Below are 19,453 nucleotides of genomic sequence, written 5' to 3'. Positions count from 1 at the left end.
TTCCTCTAACAGACTCTGTCCACCAGTTATGTTGCCCAAAACATATCGCTATAGCGACAGATAGAAATATCTATGGTACATTTATACACACAGACACGCGTTCTAAAGCACTGCGAAGACACAGACGAGGCTTTCACGCAACTGGGGGCCTCTCAGGTGCCACTTAAGTATGATCACTGGGTTGTCTTACAGAGGACTCTCAATGGGCTTGGTCTGGCCACGAGTCCCAGGTCCCCAGAGAGGACTTATTTAAAAGGGGACAGCGTAACTAGGCCGTGGTCATCGCCACACTTTGGAGGCCATAAACGGAAATAGGAGGCGCCAGGCTAAGCGGGACATTGCACGTGGGAAGCTACCACTTTCGCCACGTGGATTCAAAGCATTCGGGTGCTGCAGTGTAGACGGACGCCCAGCCCACGCTGGCCGGGCTGAGCTGGCCCCGAGCAAGCGTACATCTGGGAGTAGTGCCGGCTGAGCCCCACTGTCCCTCAGGGCACCGCTGTCACTTGTGTGCTTTAGAACTGCTGAGGAGCTCCCGTGTGGGGACCACGCGTCCCATCCGTAGGGAGCAGGGTCCTGTTTCCCCTGGGTGACCACGTGAGGACGGGCACTGAAGCGAGAAGTGGCCGTTGCGAGTTCCCAGGCCAGTGTGGCGTTTAGAAGCAGGGTCACAAGGCCCTGTACAAACCGTGCCTGTTGTGCTCAGGGCTAGGCCCAGTGCACCCTGGCTGGTGGTTCTCTTGATGGTGCTCCTTAACCACAGGACAGGCTCTCTACCTTCCGCCCTCCTGCATTGGGCCACGCGTCTGGCTCCTCCTGCACCCTCCAACAGGTGTGCAGGAGTGGGGCCCAGGTCTTATCAGCAGGTGGGAGTTGCACCACGGGGGGGTGGGCCCATCCTTCTTGCTGCTTGAAGGATCTCTGCAGGCTCCTCTTCTTGCGTGACTCCTGGAAGGCAAGGGTCACAAGACTGGGGTGCCTGGCAGAGCCCTCAGGGACTTCACCTGGAGACAAAAGTGCAACAAGGTGAGTCCATTGTCAGGCCCTGCTGGTGGCTCCCTGAGCTGCAGTGAGCACTGGGCGGTGGCAGGGCCATGGGCTCAGTGACAGCCTAGGGGAAGGGCTGCCGTCCTGAGAAACCTCTGGTGCCACCGGGTTAGAGGGAAAGCTTCCCACCACCTCGGGTGGTGATGGCCCTGCTCAGAGCCGCTGCCCGGATCCCACACTCCCTCTTTGGGACCCAGTTCACTCCCCAGTTCACTTGGAGCAAAATGATGGCTTCTGTGACCTCCCAGGGAATGAAGCGCCTAGCATGAAACATGCATGTGTAGAAATAGCCTGTTGCAGGATGGATAGCACACGGTGCAGGGAAGTCCCCTGTGAAGTTCATGTCTAGCACTTAATGAGGAGAGGGAGGGGCAAGGCAGCTGGGAGCTTAGAGATCCCCTAAGTCTAGTGCCACCTCCTACAGAAGCAGGGTGGTGGACTCACAGAGACTGAGGGGCCAGCCAAAGCCACAGGGCTGGTTGGTGACAATCCCAGGATTAAAACCCAGCCCTGGGCCCTTTCCATTGTCTCTCGGAAGTGTGGAGGAAACTTCCATACAAGGGGAAGCCAGTGGGTATGTGGGGCTGTTGGGTTACCTTTGCTGGGACAGGAATAAGGCTTTACAGAGGCCATCTTGTAAGTGTTCTTCTAAAGAGGCTCAGGAAAGAAAGGAATTATCAGAGAAAAAGGAAAGGGAATTAGCCAAAAAAGAAAAAAAAAAAAAGGAGGGTGACGTCATGGCCCGACCCATTTTCACACTGTGGGATCAGCTTTCTCTCAGGTTGTAGTTAGGGAACATTCCTAGGAATAGGCCCAACTGCTTCTGGCAAAGCTTTGAGGTCCAAGTGAAAGGTATAGTTTCTGATTTACAAGCCATTTCCTACACTTCACGTATTTGGTGGGCATATTTGCTAGGGAAGGTGTTAGTATTTTAAGTAAACCTACAGAATGTCTGCCATATAGATAAAATGTTTCCCTTCAAGTTCCATTTTTCTTTATCATCAGATTCTCTTTTAGGTGGATAGGACCCAATAGTTTTCTTTGGGATGGGATATATCAAAGTCGAATTGCTGTCCTCAGCGCAATCGGGGGTGGGATGGACTCAATCAATTAGATGGCATCTTGGCTTTACTTTTCATGAGGTGGAAAGTGCTCCAGGAAACAGCAGAACGGGCCCCAGCACCCTCTCCCAGAAGCTCATTCAGAGGTGGACTCCCCTCTGACCTTGAGAATCAACTCACTTGCTTTCCTCGGACTCCTGACTTGGCCTACAGGAGGGAAGAAGTGGGGTGAGGAAACAAGAGGGTGACAATGTGACAGAGAACAGAGATGGCAGTGGAGGGGTTGGGAGGGGAGCTAGAAGGACACTTATTGAGGACCTGAGTCCTACAAGTGGATGGGAAATCTGGAAGGTCAGAGCAGGTCAGGGATCACCTGCGGACTCTGAAGACACATGGAGATGGGTGTGGGCTGGGCTCTGTGGCTCTGACTGGTCAGTGTCCCCCTTACCTCCAAATTTGTCCTTGCCTTCTTCAACACGTCATGTGTCCTGGTCACTGAAACAACAAAACAGCCCAACAAGGCAGGGATCACCAGCTGGGCCCATACCTGCCTTGGGTGTGTGTTCTGAAGGGTATCCTTCTGGCCACTCAGCTCAGGGTCTCCTGCTGTCCCCACGTGCCCCTCCCTCCACATCCACAATCACTGGTGGCACGGGAGGTTTGGGGATGTCACATCAGTGTGCCCCCTCCCCAAGTCTGTATGGTCACTGTCTATCCGCAGCACAAGTGGGTAGGCTGGAAGCCCCCCCACCCCAAATTCCTCTCCCATCCCTCGGCTTGGGGGCACTCACACTGGCTGAAGATGAACCGCTCCATGGTCTCCTTCTGCTGGTTGGCGGTCTTCAGACGCTCAGCCGTGCTCTGAAGGAGATTCTCCTGTGCGGACAGTTTGGTTCTCAGTTCCAGAAGTTCCCTTTTCAGGGACTGTCCCTGAGGAAGAGAAACAGGCTCTCTGTCAGTGGTCAGAAGGCCTAAGCACCCCATGCTTTGTGGCTCTTGAAAATCGAAATTGGGATTCTATGATCTTCTCAATTATTTCTGGCCTGGGTTCCCTCCCTGAAAGCCTCTAAAACCCTCCAGTGGAGGCCCGCCTAGGGTGGTCTGGAACGGTAGGATTAGGAAGCCTCCCTGAAAACCTGGGAGCCCCACACAGAGGAGGCCTCCAGTCCTGTTGCTGAAGAGAACCTGACTCCGGGCAGTGCCAGAAGTCCTGGTGGTTGAACAAGAAAGAACCCACGTTTGGTGCTGACATCATGTCTGGTACCCTGGCATCACAAATATGACTTGCTAGTTGGGAATGTGACACCCAGAGAGAGAGGGCTGGCCTGAGACAGTCTGAGATTTTGTAGATATTTGTGCCAACTTCAAGATGGCAAAACACCCCCTCCCTTGGTGCTGGCATACTTAGGTCTCCTAAGGTGTCAGTGACATTAATCTGGCTTCAGAATCCCGGGGTGGGGGGCAGATGGAGAAACCTTCCTGTCCAAGGTCCCAGCAAGCAGAGCCCAGGCCTCGGGTCTGAGGGCACCTGGCGGAGGTGGGGGGAGGGCTGACTCTCTGGGGCCTGGCCCAGGGATGCAGAGGTAAGCTGTGTGTTGGGATGCGGTAGGTGGCTTCTAGAGGCTGGTCCTCTCATGGTGATATTCTGTGGGGTGGCACAGGGACACGAATGTTGACACTTTCACATGCCCCTAAACTCTCAGCTCAGCCAAGTTTAGAAAGTGAAAGAAAGCCAACACTCATGGGCCACCAGGGCTCTGCTGCGCGCCCTCTCCACAGCCTCCTCTTCCGTCTTCACAGGGGGAGGAAGGAGAAGGGATGTCGTCAGAGCTGTACTGCATGCAGCCAGCACAGATGACAGGTCTCCCTCGGGGACACTCCTCTGAGGAGCCTCTGTCCCAACTCAGTGTCTGGCTCCTGACCTTCAGGACCTGCGGGACGGAGGAGAGGGGTGACATCTAGGGCAGAAGCAGGGAAGGATGTGCCACTCACCGAGTTGCCAGCCGGTGCAGGGCTGGGGGGGCTTGGCAGGGCTGCTCGCCAGAACATGGTGAGGAGGGAGGCCGACTCCTCCAGTGTGTGCTGCAGGGCCTGTGCGCTGCTCCCGAGTTCATGGATGCCTTTGCTGCCTGGCACCTGGGAGAGTGGGTGAGACGGGCGCGGACATCACTGGGACCGAGCGATCACTCTCTCCCATCCCTCCCCACCCCAGCACTCAGGGCTCAGGCTTCCTTTGTGAGTGAGGCACAGACATGGGCCTGCTTGACCCTGTGAAACCCTTTTCTAACCTGGAAGCCCAGGGTCTCCACCTCAGCAGTGACCTCCAACTTGCAAGGATCATTGGATTCCGGCTTCCCTCATACTCTCTGTAAGCTTCTAGTCCGGATCCGAGCTCTCAAGTCTAAGGTCCTTGATTTTTGCACTGGCACCACTGGGCAAAACCCTAAATCACACTTTCCGCTTCAACTGGGAAGCAATTGTAGCTCCAAGGACTGAGGTGCCGGTCCCTTTACCTGGAATGCCATCCTCTATCCCCCAGAGGATCTGTGTTCCCCCAGTGGTTCCTCTAGGACCATGTGACTTTCCTTGCCTGGCACAGTGGCCCCTTCTGTGTTCATGCCCTCACAACTCAGAGGACAGCTTCTGACACTGAGCCCAGACCCGCTGTTGTACTTATTTACACGGATGTGTGGCTCCCTCTCTGGGGCGGAGCCTCCTGTGGACCATGCAGCCCCCCATGTCCCTGCATCTCCCGTGACTTGGACAGCACAGGAGCTGGTGCCTGTTACCCAAACCAGGAGGCACTGTGAGATGGCTCCTGCCTGCTTCCCTCCCCTGCTCAGTCTGTACGGAGAAATCCCATGGCTGCCCGGCTTCTCGCCCCTTCCACAACATGCAGCCCATCTAGATGCAAATCTGGAATTTCCAGCCATCTGATTAAATGATTTTACTCTGCCCATGGATGGCCATGTGCCAGCATGACTGGACCAGATACCAAGCAACCAAAGGGTGCTCAGGACAGCACCCCATGTATGCCAACACCCAGCAAGTACTCTACAGATGAGGATGGTAATGTTGCACAGGCATTTCTGTGGTTCTGAGAGGAAACACTGGTCAGAGCAGAGTTTATAGCAAAAATAGGGGATGGAGAAGAAAGGCTTGGCTGGGTGTAAGTAGATGTGTCCTCAGCTGTGGGGCGTGTACAGCATGGGAGAAGGGGCGAAGATCAGAAGGAGGAGCACCTAAGACCTACAACGTGATTACCTCTGTGCCCTGAGCTTCAAGGCCAGGGAAGGTGCAGGCTGATCTCACAAATGCTACTATCTTTTTGACCAGCAGTGTGCCCTCCCCAATCTGCTGTCTTAGGGCACTATAGTCATCAATGTGGCCAATTACGTGGCGGCCATGCTTATTGGCAAAGGAACCATCAGTAGCTTCACCCTCTAGCTTGGTGGGGTTCTTCATTACTGGAGAAGCGTCCAAACCCAGCTCTGAAAAACAAAACCACAACAACATAGAATCCACAGTGAGGAGCATATCCTCAGGCCACTTCCCTCTAGAAGAGTCATCAAATAGTGTGAAAGAGGCCAGAATAGGAAAGGCACTCTGGGAAAGTACAAGCAAGGTGTGAAGTCCATAGATTTCTGGGCTCTGTATTTTTATAATCTTTCTTACATTATCTCATAATGATAAAACTGCCATGGGGCCAATTTTATCCTCCTTGACAAATGAATATTCAGGGAAAATATGATTTTAATAAAAAAGATTTTAATTTCTGGCTAAAAAGACATATAAAAAACGTTTAAGCTGGACACAGAAAGCACTTTCAAGAGAGGAGGGATCACAGTGCAATGAGGCACAACAGAGCAATAGGAAAACCACAGGGGGAAGAATTATGACAAGAAAGGTGGCCACAGGGGCACCTGGGTGGCTCAGTTGATTAAGTGCCTGACTTCGCTTAGGTCATGATCTCACAGTTTGTGAGTTCAAGCCCCTTGTCAGGCTCTGTGCTGACAGCTTGGAGCCTGGAGCCTGCTTCAGATTCTGTGTCTCCCTCTCTCTCTGCCCCTCACCTGCTCACACTCTGTCTCTCTCTCTCAAAAATAAACATTAAAAAAAAAAAAAAAAAAAAAAGGTGGCCACAGAAGGTGCAATGAGTAGGGCTAAAGACCTTGGGACCCAGGGAGAAAAATCTCTGTAATCAGATAATGTGTCCATTAGCAACCAAAGCAACCAAATTTATTACTTGCATTAATAAAATTTTCCATCATCAGTCCCTGAATCCTTCAGCTGCCATATTTACCATTTGTCCTATTGAAGATGGCAGTCTCCGAGCCAGGAGCAGCAGGAGAAGAGCTAGGGAACACGAGAGCTGGAGAATTCATGCCAACATCTCGGACTGGAGGGGAGGCAACCGGATCTAGGGTGTGAAGACAAGAACAGTTCTCAGGGACCCTGGAATGCACCGCTCAACAAGCACACACACAGCCTGGTCTTCGCCAGTGGAGATCTAAGGCAGCGAGGCTCGCCCCTTACACAATCATCACCCACAGACCATGATCGTAAGTAATAGCAAATAAATCCCTTAGTTTGGAACAAGAACGTGTTCTTTTCATGGAAGCGTGTTCCATGAGAAGCAACTTCTGGTTTGAAAAGTTCTTAGGTACATTTTTCTAACGTGTGTTTTGCATATAACTTTGTATGCAATGTCTAATACAATGTCTTGTAACTACATATAACTAGGCATATGTATATATATATATATATATACATATATATGTGTGTATACACATATATATATGTAGCATATGTGTTAAAAAATACTGAATCAAAGAATGAATGGAGTTGTGGGTGATTAAACTCAGCATTCCAATCCCCATTCTGATGCATCAGTGCTGGGAACAGTGTAGTAGGATGAGAAGAGGAGAGACAGAAGTCATGATGGGTTAGAGATGCCCTCCCGGAGACCAGGCAGCAATCCTGCGGTGGAGGAAATGGAAGATATCACAGAGAAGACAGGCACAATCCTGCTCAGGCTTTGAGTCTGCTCTCCAGCTCAGGCCTCTGTGGTGGGTGAGGAGCAGGAGCAGTGGCTGACCCAGTGGCACTGCATCCAGGCTGGTGTTGTGGGGACACAGTGAGAGGGGAAAGCCCAGTAGGAGGGCAGAGGGGGAGATATAACTGAACACTACAAGCATCGTGACAGCCTGACTGGAGCCAGACAGCCACCTACTGTAGCCGAGCTGTTTCTATGGGCCGTGCACAATGCTTGTGGTCGACATAATTAACAGCCGCCACACGTGATCTTGGAAGCGTCACCTTCATTTGACAGATGAAGTCATTGTCTAATCAATGAAAATCTAGCAGGACCAGGGTGGGGGGCAGGGGAATGAGGATTAACATGCCCCAGGAAGAGCAGGCATGAAAGTTTGAAAGCTCAGCTTTAGATAATCCTGAGCAGAAATGGCTCCTATAAGAATACAATTGAAAATACACCATGGAGGGGAGAGGAGATGATGAATTAAGTGGTGTGTCACAAGGAAAGAAAGAAGAGGAAGATAAAATAATGTGTTCAGATGGGGAGGGGCAGTATTAACACTCAGATTGAAGCTGGGGGAAAAGAGATGTATGAAGGGCATTGAGAAGTGGGAGACAGCTGGTGAGATGTATCTGGTAGGGCAGACATGGCGGACAGGAGAGGCGGATGACAACCACTTTCCCACAGCCAGGACTGCCTCAGGGACAGGAACGTTTTCCACACCCTGAATTCCTCTAAAACTAGGGAATGGGAAACCAGGCTAGGGATCTGGGAAGGCCAACGATACCAAGACGGAGTATATGTAGCGAGGAGGAAGGACAGAGGCTGGAAATCAAAACATCTGGTTTGAATCCTACGTCGGCCTCCGCTCCTGCCAACCTTAGTGTGCCAGTTAATGTCTCAATGCCGGAGTTTCTCCGCGTGAAATACAGAGAGTAAGGCCGCCCCTACCTCGGATGAAATTATTTGAAAAATTGTTCGAAAACTCATGGTAAATTTTAAAGCACTCCACAGATACAAGGAATCGATGTCATCTGTTGACTGATTCTTACTCCGCCAGGCACTTGTAAGTTATTTCATTTAATGCTCCAAATGATCATACAATTTATATATGACCATCATCCTCATCCTGAAGATGAGGAAACTAAGGCTTAAGTACCTGGGGACTTAAAACACTTTGCCTAAGGCAAGCAACCTATATGTGGCAAACTTGGGAATCTGAGCCAGGTGTGAGCCTAAATCCCATGCCCTCACCCAAGGCTATAGATCGAAGCACCTCGGATTTCACCCTGACCCTAAGGGGCGTGGAAGAGGTAAGATGGTCCCTTCCACCACAGACATCCGGGCGATCGGCCCCACCAGCTGCCCTCCTCCTGGTCCCCTTTTCCTTCCTACCTTGGAAGAGTGGCTGCTTGTTTCCAGGGTCCTCCTGGTTGGCAGAAGGACTGAGGCGGGCTGTGCTCCCCCCGCCATCCAGTTGGTGTTCCAGCTGCAGCCGCAGACAGTTATTCACCTGGATGCTCTGCTCCAGCTGCCCTCGCAAAGCTCGGATCTCTGCCACCAGGTGGCTCAGGTCACTGTTCATAGGGACCTGGTGACAGGCATCCCAGGTGGAAGCTGAGAGAAGAGAGAGGAGGGGTCTGGTGGCACCGATCCAAGCATTTCCAAGCGTTTGTCAGAACGCTACTCTGGGACATTCCTTTCTGCTCAGGGTCCCAGGCAACATATCTGTGAGGGAGCTGCCACTCTTCCTCTGTGGGGCCTGGCACACGCTAGGATACCACGCACTGGGATTTCCCCAAGGCTCATGTGGCCCATGCCCCATGTACATCTACAGAGCCTCTGATGGGCAGATGAGGTCAAGCCTGGTTTTTCACCTTGATAGTGACTCTAGCCCTACAGGCCAGAGTGGCAGGGTCTTCCAAGATAGGGCATCAACACTGGACTAGAGATTCAGTCACAATTCACTGAACTGTTCAGCTTCTCCATGTGTTTTTCAACCTCCGTTTACCACGCATAGTCTGTTTCTTCATACTGGGGATGAAGAGAGCTGAGAAATATTCTATAACACCACAATCTCTTATCTGAAACTTTGAATCCAAATATATTTCAAAAAGTAGAATTCGTTTTGGTGTTTAGGAAGGCAGTAGGATTCATATACCATATATCATATAGCACACGCACCCAGTTGCATGGGTGACAGGCCTTAGTCAAACACATTCCTATTTCTGCGATGAGCTAGGTGAATATTCTCACTGAGTGGGATAAGTAAAGGTTATGAATACCCTTTTGGTCAGTTCAGACATTTCATGACCAAATGAGTAAATGAGAAAGAGTTCAAATCACAGCCCTCATTGGATTGCAGAATTAAGGATAAGAACTTATGGGGCCTTAGTAGTAGTGGCTTTGAAATGACTCCTAAAACACCCACAAAAAGGGAAAAAGGCACGAAACTGGATGGGGTCAGGATGAAGTGGTTTCCAGATACTAACTCTGAAGTTCCATGAAGCTCCTTCCTGTCTTTCTTTCCCTAAATCCTAATTCTCACAAAGTTTTCCTCCTTTTTAAAAAATGTCATCCATCTATCCATTCCTCTTTATCTTCCCCACAGCACCTTAGATCAGACTCTCATCAGTTATGTGCCCAGACAATCCCTGCACCCATTCAGTAGGTTTCCCTGATTCTACTGTCTCCCGACTCCAGTGTGTCCCACCAGTCCTACCATCTAAGAGTTCTGTTCCCATCCACTACCTACCTATTTTGCTTGCCTCATTTTCTATCACCTGCTACGTAGGATGTAAACTTCCACTCTACCCTGTAGGTATTCTATATACCGGCAGCTCTCGCATCAACTGACCTGACTTCTCACACTCCCTGATACAAAGCTCTCCATAGGCAGGTTGGACCCGATGCTCCCGTGGGTGCACACAAGCTATTCTCTCAGCCTGCAGTGCCCCTGATATGTCTACAAGTGCTGGTTCACCTTCTCATCAACAAACAAGGAAATCCAATCAGGTTTGATGAAAATTCAGATTTGGCTGAATATTGAAAATTTCATATTGCTTAAGAAATTTTTTAAACAGGAAAAAATTTAGAATTGAAAGGCTTAGAAAGCCAACATTCCATCCAAAGCAAGAGCTGCTTCTATAGGATCCTTGACAAATCATCCCTTTCTTGGGAAGCTTATTCCTTCACAAACTAGCAATTCCACCACTGGAAGGCTCTAGGGGTAAGGAACGCATAATTATGTAAGTCCAAATTCCACTGCCTTTGACCCTTTGACCCTTGTTAAGCCCTCTGAAGGGACACCAAACACATCAGCTCTTTTTCATCTGATAGTTCTTCAAATATTTAAAGCCAGTTTTCATCTCCTTGTGATCTCTTCAGGCCTAAAATCGTTTTGTTTCTTCAACCAGTTTGAGATTTCTGGTCCCTTGGTATGGTGGCCCCTGTCTTCACTGTGCTCCCTGGTTTGTCAATGTCCATTTTACAAGATGGCACCCCATTATTTATTTATTTATTTATTTATTTATTTATTTATTTATTATATTTTTAATTTTATTTTTTAAAATTTACATCCAAATTAGTTAGCATATAGTGCCACAATGATTTCAGGAGTAGATTCCTTAAGTGCCCCTTACCCATTTAGCCCATGCCCCCTCCCACAACCCCTCCAGTAACCCTCAGTTTGTTCTCCGTATTTATGAGTCTCTTCTGTCTTGCCCCCCTCCCTGTTTTTATATTATTTTTGTTTCCCTTCCCTTATGTTCATCTGTTTTGTCTCTTAAAGTCCTCATGAGTGAAGTCATATGATTTTTGTCTTTCTCTGACTAATTTCACTTAGCATAATACCCTCCAGTTCCATCCACATAGTTGCACATGGCAAGATTTCGTTCTTTTTGATTGCTGAGTAATACTCCATTGAGTATGTATGTGTATATATATATATATATATATATATACATATACATATATGTATATACATATATATATACGTATTATACACACACACACACACACACACACACACACCACATCTTCTTTATCTATCCATCCATCGGTGGACATTTGGGCTCTTTCCATACTTTTTGGTTCTTTCCATACTTTGGCTATTGTTGATAGTGCTGCTATAAACATGGGGGTGCATGTGTCCCTTCAAAACAGCACACCTGTATCCCATGGATAAATGCCTAGTAGTGCAATTGCTGGGTCATAGGGTAGTTCTGTTTTTAGTTTTTTGAGGAACCTCCATACTGTTTTCCAGAGTGGCTGCACCAGCTTGCATTCCCAGATGGCACCCCATAATTTAGCACTATTTCTGACATGGTGTCTCCATATTGACTCTTATGTACTCCTACAGTACTCTTACAGTACAGTACCACAGTACAATACTGTGGTCTCAGGTTGAGTTGGTTTTTGTTAGCAACCTTGACCTATGAGTTCCTTGTCTAGATGGGTTTCTACCTAACTTCCTATCTTCAAGCTCATGAATGGCTAAAGAGCCAGGCTTCCCCATCCTGAACTTCTACCACTGATATTTTTAATCAATCTCAGGTTCATTTTTTTTTTTTAATCTTTTCCAAATTTCATCATATTGACATTAGTCCTCTGTTCCAGCCTGGTTGGATTTATTAACTTGATGTTTAAATTTTTTTTTAAATTTTATTTATTTTTCAGAGAGAGACAGAGCACAAGTGGGGGCGGGGCAGAGAGAGGGAGGCATAGAATTTGAAGCAGTCTCCAGGCTCTGAGCTGTTAGCACAGAGCCTGACGTAGGGCTCGAACTCACAAACCGTGAGATCATGACCTGAGCCGAAGTCAGACGCTTAACCAACTGAGCCACCCAGGCGCCCCTTAACTTGATGTTTAGAATACCCTGTCCCATTTGAAGAGCAATGGGGAAATAGAAAAAGATTCTTAAGCAATAGATTAGTATTTTAGCAGGTGGCAAAATTCCTCAATAAAACAGTTTAAAATTTAAATCCAGGCTTGAAGTTCAGGTCCTACTAGTGGTATTTCTATAAATGTTTTTTTGCATCTTTTAATCTTCTCCCTGGGGAATGGGTCAGGGTGGGAGCAGGGTGCCTCCTGTACTGACTGCATGGGTGGTTAGTATGTATTATTCACGCTATTCAAGACCTCACATGATAGTGCCATCAGGAGAGTTCTTTGAATTAAAAAAAAAAATCAGTACATAATCTGGACTTCGATCAATTTTTCTCTGGCCATCTAGGTGGGTAGAGTTGGACTCTTGTGGCCTACTTTTAAGGATGTCTCTGCTGGATCTTGTTCATGTTACCAACCTCTGGACTTTGTGCATGAGAAATGCCCTCTTTTCTTACTGGGCACCCCGGCCTGGCTGGGAGTTTCTGAGGCAGAACCCAGTAGCTTTCCAGAGCTCTGCAACTCCCAGGGTGAAGACCTCACTGGGGTTCTGAGCAAGGGCAGGAAGCTCGTGGGGTTGGGGGAGTAGACGGACACATACCTTTCAGCCCCTTCTTGGAGTTGCCATAAAGTGCCTCGTAGATCTGTAGCTCTGACTGGAGGGACTGAGAGAGCTGCTGTTTCTCTTCGCACTGTTGCTGCAAGAGGGCCAGCTTGTGCTGCAGCCTACAGGGGAGAGACGAGAGGGCCCACTGAGTTGCCAGCCAGCCTCTGCATCAGAGTGTTTTAGCCCTAGATATCAACCCCAGTGTCATGAAGACCATCACCTCACTTTACAGATGTGGAAACAGAGGCTCTGAGAGGTAAAGTAGCTTTGCTTGAAGTCCCATTGGTGAGGAGCAGACACACAAGCTGGGTATTGTCACTGCCCCCCACTGGTGCTCTTTCCACGGTGACGGGAAGTTATGGGGCCCCCAGCATGATGGCTAGTGCAGATGCTTCCTACATTATGGTGAAACTAATACCCTTCAACTAACTGGAAGGATGAGAACATTCTTTTTCCAGGATCTGATATGCTGATGAGCCTTCTAAAACAGGGTTTTACTCTCCCAACTTTGGAGTGAAAAAGGCATTCCCAGAGAAGTCCTTCCCTCTGCTCAGGGTCATCCATAAATCAGGAAGAGCAGAGGGGAAACTGAGGGTTCCAAAAGGCACCAGTGCCTGTCTTGCCAATATCCTTTCTTCTACATTGGAAAATGGGGCCACCTTCTGTATCACTGGGCTCCCTCTTACCTGGAGTCTTTCTCTTGGAGGGAGAGTCTTTCCTCCTGGAAATGCAAGATCTCCTGCTGCTTCTCTTTTAAGTCTTCCAAAAGCTGCTGCCGTTCCCCCTTTTGGTGCTCCAGCTCCACCTCCAGCTCTTGAAGCCGGGACCGAGAGGACAGCAGGGCCTCCCTCAGGCACTCCGTCTCCTGGGAGCGCTCTGTACACCATGGGGCCAGAAGTCAGCGGGAAGGCGAGCCCAAGTTCATCTATCCCTACACGCAGCACCCAGGCAACAGGGAGGCCAGCGTGTGCCGCAGCTGCCCCGGGAGGCAGAGGGCATCGGCTCACCACATCCACGCACCCTGGGGAACGTGAAGCTCCTGCCCTGCAATGCCCTTGATCTTCTCATTCTGTAAGGTCTCCCTTGTTCTTAGACAAAATGCTCCTGTTTCTAATGCTATTTCCTAAGTTCCCATGCCCTCCGCACTATAACCCATTCTTGAATTTTGCCTAAGATCAGCATCAAGATTCCTTGTCTATGGTTTTTAGAATCTATTATATTCATCAATTTGAAAATGGGGACATCTGGTCTCTTCTGGGCTTGTGGTATCTCTCTGATCTGCAGGATTTCTTGGGGACTGTTGGCACAGACTCAGCATCAGGCTGCAGGTTCTGTCAGTCCTCTTGGGGGACGTCCCCAGGCTTGGCAGACTATACTTGCTCACATCTTAGCGTCTTCCCCGCTGTGAGGTCTGTGCTAGCCTGTCCCAGAATGTGAAGGTGGCTTGGTAGTTGTGCCTCCTCTCTTATCTGTGAAGTCTTGTTCCTGCCCCATCTATGACCTTTCCCCTCACATCTTCCCGCTCTGAAGAGGAAACTTTAGAAAGATCACTTGATGTGTCTTCCTGTTCTACAAGCATTCTTTCATTCTGGGCTTAATCCTTTCTGAAACGATTAGTCTTGTATGGCTATTAAATAACTATTTGCAAATAAACATAATTTGTTATCAATAACATATTGATTTGATCAAGTCAATTAAGACTAAGGTCAGCTCCACCTCCCCCCCCAAGTTACAGGGGAAATGACCCCCTTGGATGCCCACTGAATAGTGTTGGGAAAGCTCTGAACAACATTTTGCTGGTGCCTCCAGACACTGAGTCCTGAGGATTACTAACCAGATAGAAACCCTGAGTGTGTGCGTGAGGGGAGGTGGTGAGGAGATAGCATGGCAGATCAGTACTGGGAGGGACACCCAGGGCTGCAGAAAGGTCTGGACAGGTAGAACAGGCCTAACTGGTATCCATTTCATAACTACTGATTGACTATCTGAGTATTTATGGGTTGCACAGAGGTGGTAGAGATCTGAGAGCTCTGTGAGAGCTCTATGTGTCTCTGGAGCCTAGGAGTGTGAGGGCCCATGGCTGGGATCTCTCAGGAAGTAGCCCTTCCTAGACTGAGAATAGCCATGGGACTTTGGGCTGGTGGATCTGATTAGCAGTGATGTCTACCTTCTTCTCTTGGCTTCTCCAGTTGGTGACTGGTATGGCCAGGGAGGAAAGGGACGCGGGAATGAGCACGGTTGGTGGCTTTTACCACCTACCTCTGGAAACATGACTCAGCTGAGCCTGAAGGCTCCGGTTTTCTTCCTTAAGGACTCTGTTCTCGTTGTAGAGCTGAGGTGTGGGTTCCAGGCTGGGACTGTAGAAATTAGAGGTGGATCCTGTCCCGGAAAGTGTAAGCAGACAAGTTACACACTTGGGTAACAGATGCGTTCAGAAGTTACCCGTTCTGTATCTCCAGAAATACTGTCCCAACCCAGCAGGAATGCCTGGGGACTCGAGGCCTGGACCCAACGTCTGATGGGCCAAATAACTGGTTTCGGTGTGCCTCCTTTCAGTCACCACGTGACCTGGCTGCGGTTGTTCAGGAAGCTCTTGCCCCTAAATGGCTGCTGCTGTGCTGTGGGCAGGACAAGGGTGTGTGGAAGGAATGACCTCTAAGTGACAAGAGCCTGGGAGGAGACTGTGGGGAGAAAGGCCACCGTGCTAAGTGTCTGGGGGCATCCCCCGCTGACTTGGCTCTACCACTGGCAGAGACAAGACACAGAGAGGTCAGCAGGCAGTTTTGGGAGCAGATTAAGGATGGGACGAGAAAAAGTAGGACACTCTGTGGACACAATTTGTTAGTGCTGCCATGAGGAAAGTTCTCTCTTAGCTCGGGTCTATCACAAAGGGAGGATAATAGTATCTGGCCCACCTGCCTTGCTGGACCATTTGGAAAGAGCAAGTGGAGTTGAAGCCCAGCACGGTGCTTTGAAAGTGTGAGGCTCAGCCTCAGGGCCCTCCCTTCGGAAGCTCCCCAAGTGCGACCAGAGCTGGGCGGCTGGGCTCGGGGCCTCCCCTACCGTTCCCGCGGGCCGCACAGCTAAGCCTGTGCTCCAACTGCTCCCGCAGGCGGTCGTTGATGCAGATGGACTCTTCCAGGCGCTGGCGCAGGTTCCGGATCTCACCAAGATGTTCCTCAAGCAGGTCAGCCCCTGCAGCCGTCCCGCCAGGACAGGAAAGAAGTGGGAGATGGAGAATGCTGGTGCCTAGTGGCACCCAGGTCGGGGAGGGGCTTGGCCAGGGGCCTCTCTGCAGGATCCCTGAACAGCCCCATCCTTCCGCCAACTGCATTCTCTCTCTCAGGGGCACTCAGGAGCACAGTGACTTTGCTTAAACAGGAAACCGGCTTTCATACCCAGGACAGTGTGGCCCTAAGCATGCCCCATGGGCCTCCTCCACACGGGGGTAAGTGTGAGGAAGTTTCAAGTGATCAAGTGATCAAGTGATCAGTGTAACTGGTAAGTATAAGGGAGTTCCACATGGTTTAGAAAACCAGCTGAAGGGGCACCTGGGTGGCTCAGTCAGTTTAGCATCTGACTCTTGATATCGGCTCAGGTCGTGATCTCATGGTCATGAGTTCAAGCCCCACGTTGCAGGGGGGCGGGGCTGTCAGCACAGAGCCTGCTTGGGATTCTGTCTCCCTCAGTCCCTGCCCCTCCCCTGCTTGCTCTCTCTCTCTCAAAATAAGTAAATATTTAAAAAAAGAAAATGGAAGCATCAAGAAAAGTGTGGTGACCTCCTGAGTGTGAGTTTCTCTCCTGAATGTGATAGGGAGGGCCTCACTCCACCCTGAGACCGTTCCTTTTCCTGATTCTCGACTGAACATTCTTTAACAAGGCATTGAGCCCTTCTTCCAGCCTTAGAGAGAAAGCCTAAGGTAAAAGTACATGGATACAAACTCATCCTGTGCGGTTAATGACCTGAACGTGACAGCACAAGTGTGTCCCTGACTCTCCCAGTCCCTGGCATGGCACAGGGGCTGAAGGGATGCACTTAGAAAGGCCCAACACTGGGGCATCTGGGTGGCTCAGTTGGTTAAGCGACCGACTTGGGTTCAGGTCATGATCCCATGGTTCGTGGGTTCAAGCCCTGCATGGGGCTCTGTGCTGGCAGCTCGGAGCCTGCAGCCTGCCTCAGATTCTGTGTCTTCCTCTCTCTCTGCCCCTCCCCTGCTCACGCTCTCTCTCTCAAAAATGAATGAACATTAAAAAAAGAAAGAAAGAGGGGCACCTGGGTGGCTCAGTCGGTTAAGTGCCCGACTTCAACTCAGGTCATGATCTCGCAGTTTGTGAGTTCAAGCCCTGCATCAGGCTCTGTGCTAACAGCTCAGAGCCTAGAGCCTGCTTCGGATTCTGTGTCTCCCTCTCTCTCTGCCCCTCCCCAGCTTGCACTCTGTCTCTCTCAAAAATAAATACACACACACACACACACAAAAAAAAAAAAAAAAAAAAAAGAAAGAAAGAAAGAAAGGTTCAGCACTGAGACCTTTAAAAAAATCCATTCATTCATTCATTCACTTATTTATTTAGAGAATGTGCAGGTGACTGAGGGGCAGAAAGAGAGAATCCCACAAGGTGCAGAGAGAGGAGGAGAGAGAGGAAGAGAGAGAGGGAGAGAGAGTACAGAGCCCAGAGCGGGGCTTGAGCTCACCTAATGTGGGGCTGAGCTGAGAGGGCCCTTTCATTTCCTCCCAACTCTGTGAGCCAGGGACTAGAGGAGAAATAAAAAATGCCCCTGGCCCAGGTAGGAGAGCGGTAGACTCTAAATGAGAGTTCATTTCATAGGCCGACCTGCTCAGCTTTGTGTTTACCTGTGGGTTTGGAGTTCAGCTGGCACACGGATGAGCCTGAGGACAGGTCGCCTGCCACGCTCCCTTTCTGAGGCCTCATCACATCCCACTGGCTGCCGCTGCCAAGGTAGCCAGGGGACAGGATTCTGCCCAGTTCTGTACTGCCTCTCAGAGGTGAGTGGGGCTGGGCAGGGTTGAGGTAGCGGGAGGAGCTGGCCTCTACATGGTTGCTTGGCAGCACAGCTGGGGAAGCAGGATGGACGGTGCTGATGCCTGGGCAGAAAGAAACATGAGTGAGGAACAGAGTATGGGAAGGGCAGGACCAGCAAGGAAGTGTGGGATTGTTAAGAATGGACACTAAAGGGGACACGTGTGGTGTCGGAGATCCCAGTCTGTTGCAGAATACCAGTCAGATGAAGACCATATTCTAGAGGCTATACCTTCCACCCCATGTATTTGCTGGCTTGAGACACCAGGAGGCAGAGAGGATGGATAAAGTATCCGAAAGTCACCAGTGTACACAAAGGAAAAGTCCAGGGGCCCCACTCCTGGCTTCTACTGTAATTCCTCATGACGGAGTCCAGGGAAGTTCCAGCAGAATTCAGTCCCAAAGACAGGGCATATGGCACATTCCTGCTCATGGGTGTGCTCAATGCTAGCTTCCACGGGGGGATGTAGGACCTTCCATTTCATAGGCTGATGCTTTCCTAGATCTTAGGAAATCATGGGCCTGCCCCTGCACCTAATCATCTCTGCTTCTATGTAAAAGGAAGCCCAGCCTGTGGGAGAGACAGAGAGAGGTGGGTAGAGCTGTAGTTTTAGGGTATTCATGTCCAGAAGGCTGCTTTCTTTCAGGGTTTATCAGCATGGGCAGCAGAGTAAGAAGGTAGCTCCACCCAAGCAAAGAGGAACCAACCTCTTTCCCTCCAACCAAGCCAAACTCCGCTGAGGGGTTAATGCAACTGGCACTTGTCAATTTTTATCTCCATTTGTAACTGGTTCTCAAATTTGACTACACACTAGAGTCACCTGGGAAATGTAAACAAATATATCCTGAGGCCTAGACCTCCCGGAGATTTTTGCCTTAACCGGTACAGCCTGGGCACTGGATGTTTTAAAATCATCGCAGGTGATTCTAAAGGGCAGCAAATTTTGAGAAGTACTGTCAGGGGTCTCTCCTTCCCCAATTTGCAAAATACCACATGTTCCTGAGGATCACTGGGAGTTAAAGAGGGGGATGAACATATCAGCATCTAAATCTTACTTGGGATTCAGTAAAGATGTGGTTTCCTACCTCTTTCACCCCCTTTCCGCCCCAGCCCAACACAAGGCAAAAGGGGAAATCAGGGGTTGTTGACAGCTTCTTTTTAACCAAGGTCATGGAAGGTTCCAAGTCTATGAGTACCAGTGATCAGTATTCTCGTGTTTCAGTTTCCTCTGGCCACACAACACAGAGCACATGCCCTAAACCATGCAAAGACACCAGCCAGGTTCTAGCACAAGGAGATTTTTGCCCCACAGTGACCTGCGAAGCCGCCATGCACCACTGTCCACATGGAAGCTCGGTTTAAGGCAAACAAGGAACACTGGTAAGTTGTGGTCCATCAGAGAGGACTGTGCGTCAGGACGAAAAAGAAAGGGCTACAGTCTTCCTCACCAAAGCTGGTGGGGAAGCTTCCTCACCAAACTCTGGTAAATGGTTCAGATGAGACATGACTTCAACCTGTAACAGCAGACCCTTTTTCATGCACAGATGTCTCCTATCTTTCCTTTTGGACAAAGACAAACTGACAAATATGGAAAGGCAAAGGAAAAGAAAAGTAAGCCTGGGAACACTCTTGCCACTTTGACATGAGACAAGTTTGTTATTCATCAATTGTTGGTTTCAGAACTGCTAAAATAACAAGTTCTAGGTCAGAGACATCAGAACTTTCCATGGATCTCTGAAGAGAAAGAGAAAAGATGGCCACAAGGGGCTTCGAGA

The 19,453-nt window shown here is 49.6% G+C and overlaps 1 protein-coding gene across 19 annotated transcripts in view; it reads right to left on the bottom strand.

Moving 5' to 3' along the window:
- Nucleotides 1–3: 3 nt before the first annotated feature.
- PDE4DIP (phosphodiesterase 4D interacting protein) overlaps nucleotides 4–19,453 on the bottom strand; it is a 225,903-nt gene continuing 206,453 nt past the window's right edge. For 7 of the 19 annotated variants that reach the window (XM_040471481.1, XM_040471489.1, XM_040471487.1 and 4 more), the window contains 14 exons: nucleotides 17,491–17,742; nucleotides 15,701–15,832; nucleotides 14,897–15,016; nucleotides 13,324–13,513; nucleotides 12,632–12,756; nucleotides 8,542–8,763; nucleotides 6,412–6,528; nucleotides 5,373–5,599; nucleotides 4,101–4,244; nucleotides 2,900–3,038; nucleotides 2,557–2,603; nucleotides 2,289–2,315; nucleotides 1,644–1,695; nucleotides 4–1,004 (listed from right to left, as the gene is read on the bottom strand). In XM_040471481.1, coding sequence (XP_040327415.1) covers nucleotides 754–1,004; nucleotides 1,644–1,695; nucleotides 2,289–2,315; nucleotides 2,557–2,603; nucleotides 2,900–3,038; nucleotides 4,101–4,244; nucleotides 5,373–5,599; nucleotides 6,412–6,528; nucleotides 8,542–8,763; nucleotides 12,632–12,756; nucleotides 13,324–13,513; nucleotides 14,897–15,016; nucleotides 15,701–15,832; nucleotides 17,491–17,742 — 2,045 coding nt within the window. In that variant the 3' untranslated portion in view covers nucleotides 4–753. Of the gene's footprint in view, nucleotides 1,005–1,641; nucleotides 1,705–2,288; nucleotides 2,316–2,556; nucleotides 2,604–2,899; nucleotides 3,039–4,100; nucleotides 4,245–5,372; nucleotides 5,600–6,411; nucleotides 6,529–8,541; nucleotides 8,764–12,631; nucleotides 12,757–13,323; nucleotides 13,514–14,896; nucleotides 15,017–15,700; nucleotides 15,833–17,490; nucleotides 17,743–19,453 lie in introns of those variants that run through there. The other 12 variants (XM_040471486.1, XM_040471495.1, XM_040471500.1 and 9 more) reach the window with 8 other exon arrangements.

This window comes from Herpailurus yagouaroundi, unplaced genomic scaffold (assembly GCF_014898765.1).
Source record: "Herpailurus yagouaroundi ecotype Mexico unplaced genomic scaffold, PumYag 77, whole genome shotgun sequence".
In the NCBI taxonomy this organism is placed as follows: domain Eukaryota; kingdom Metazoa; phylum Chordata; class Mammalia; order Carnivora; family Felidae; genus Herpailurus; species Herpailurus yagouaroundi.
Note: the sequence above shows the minus strand (reverse complement) of the source record. Positions and strands in the feature narration are given on the sequence as shown.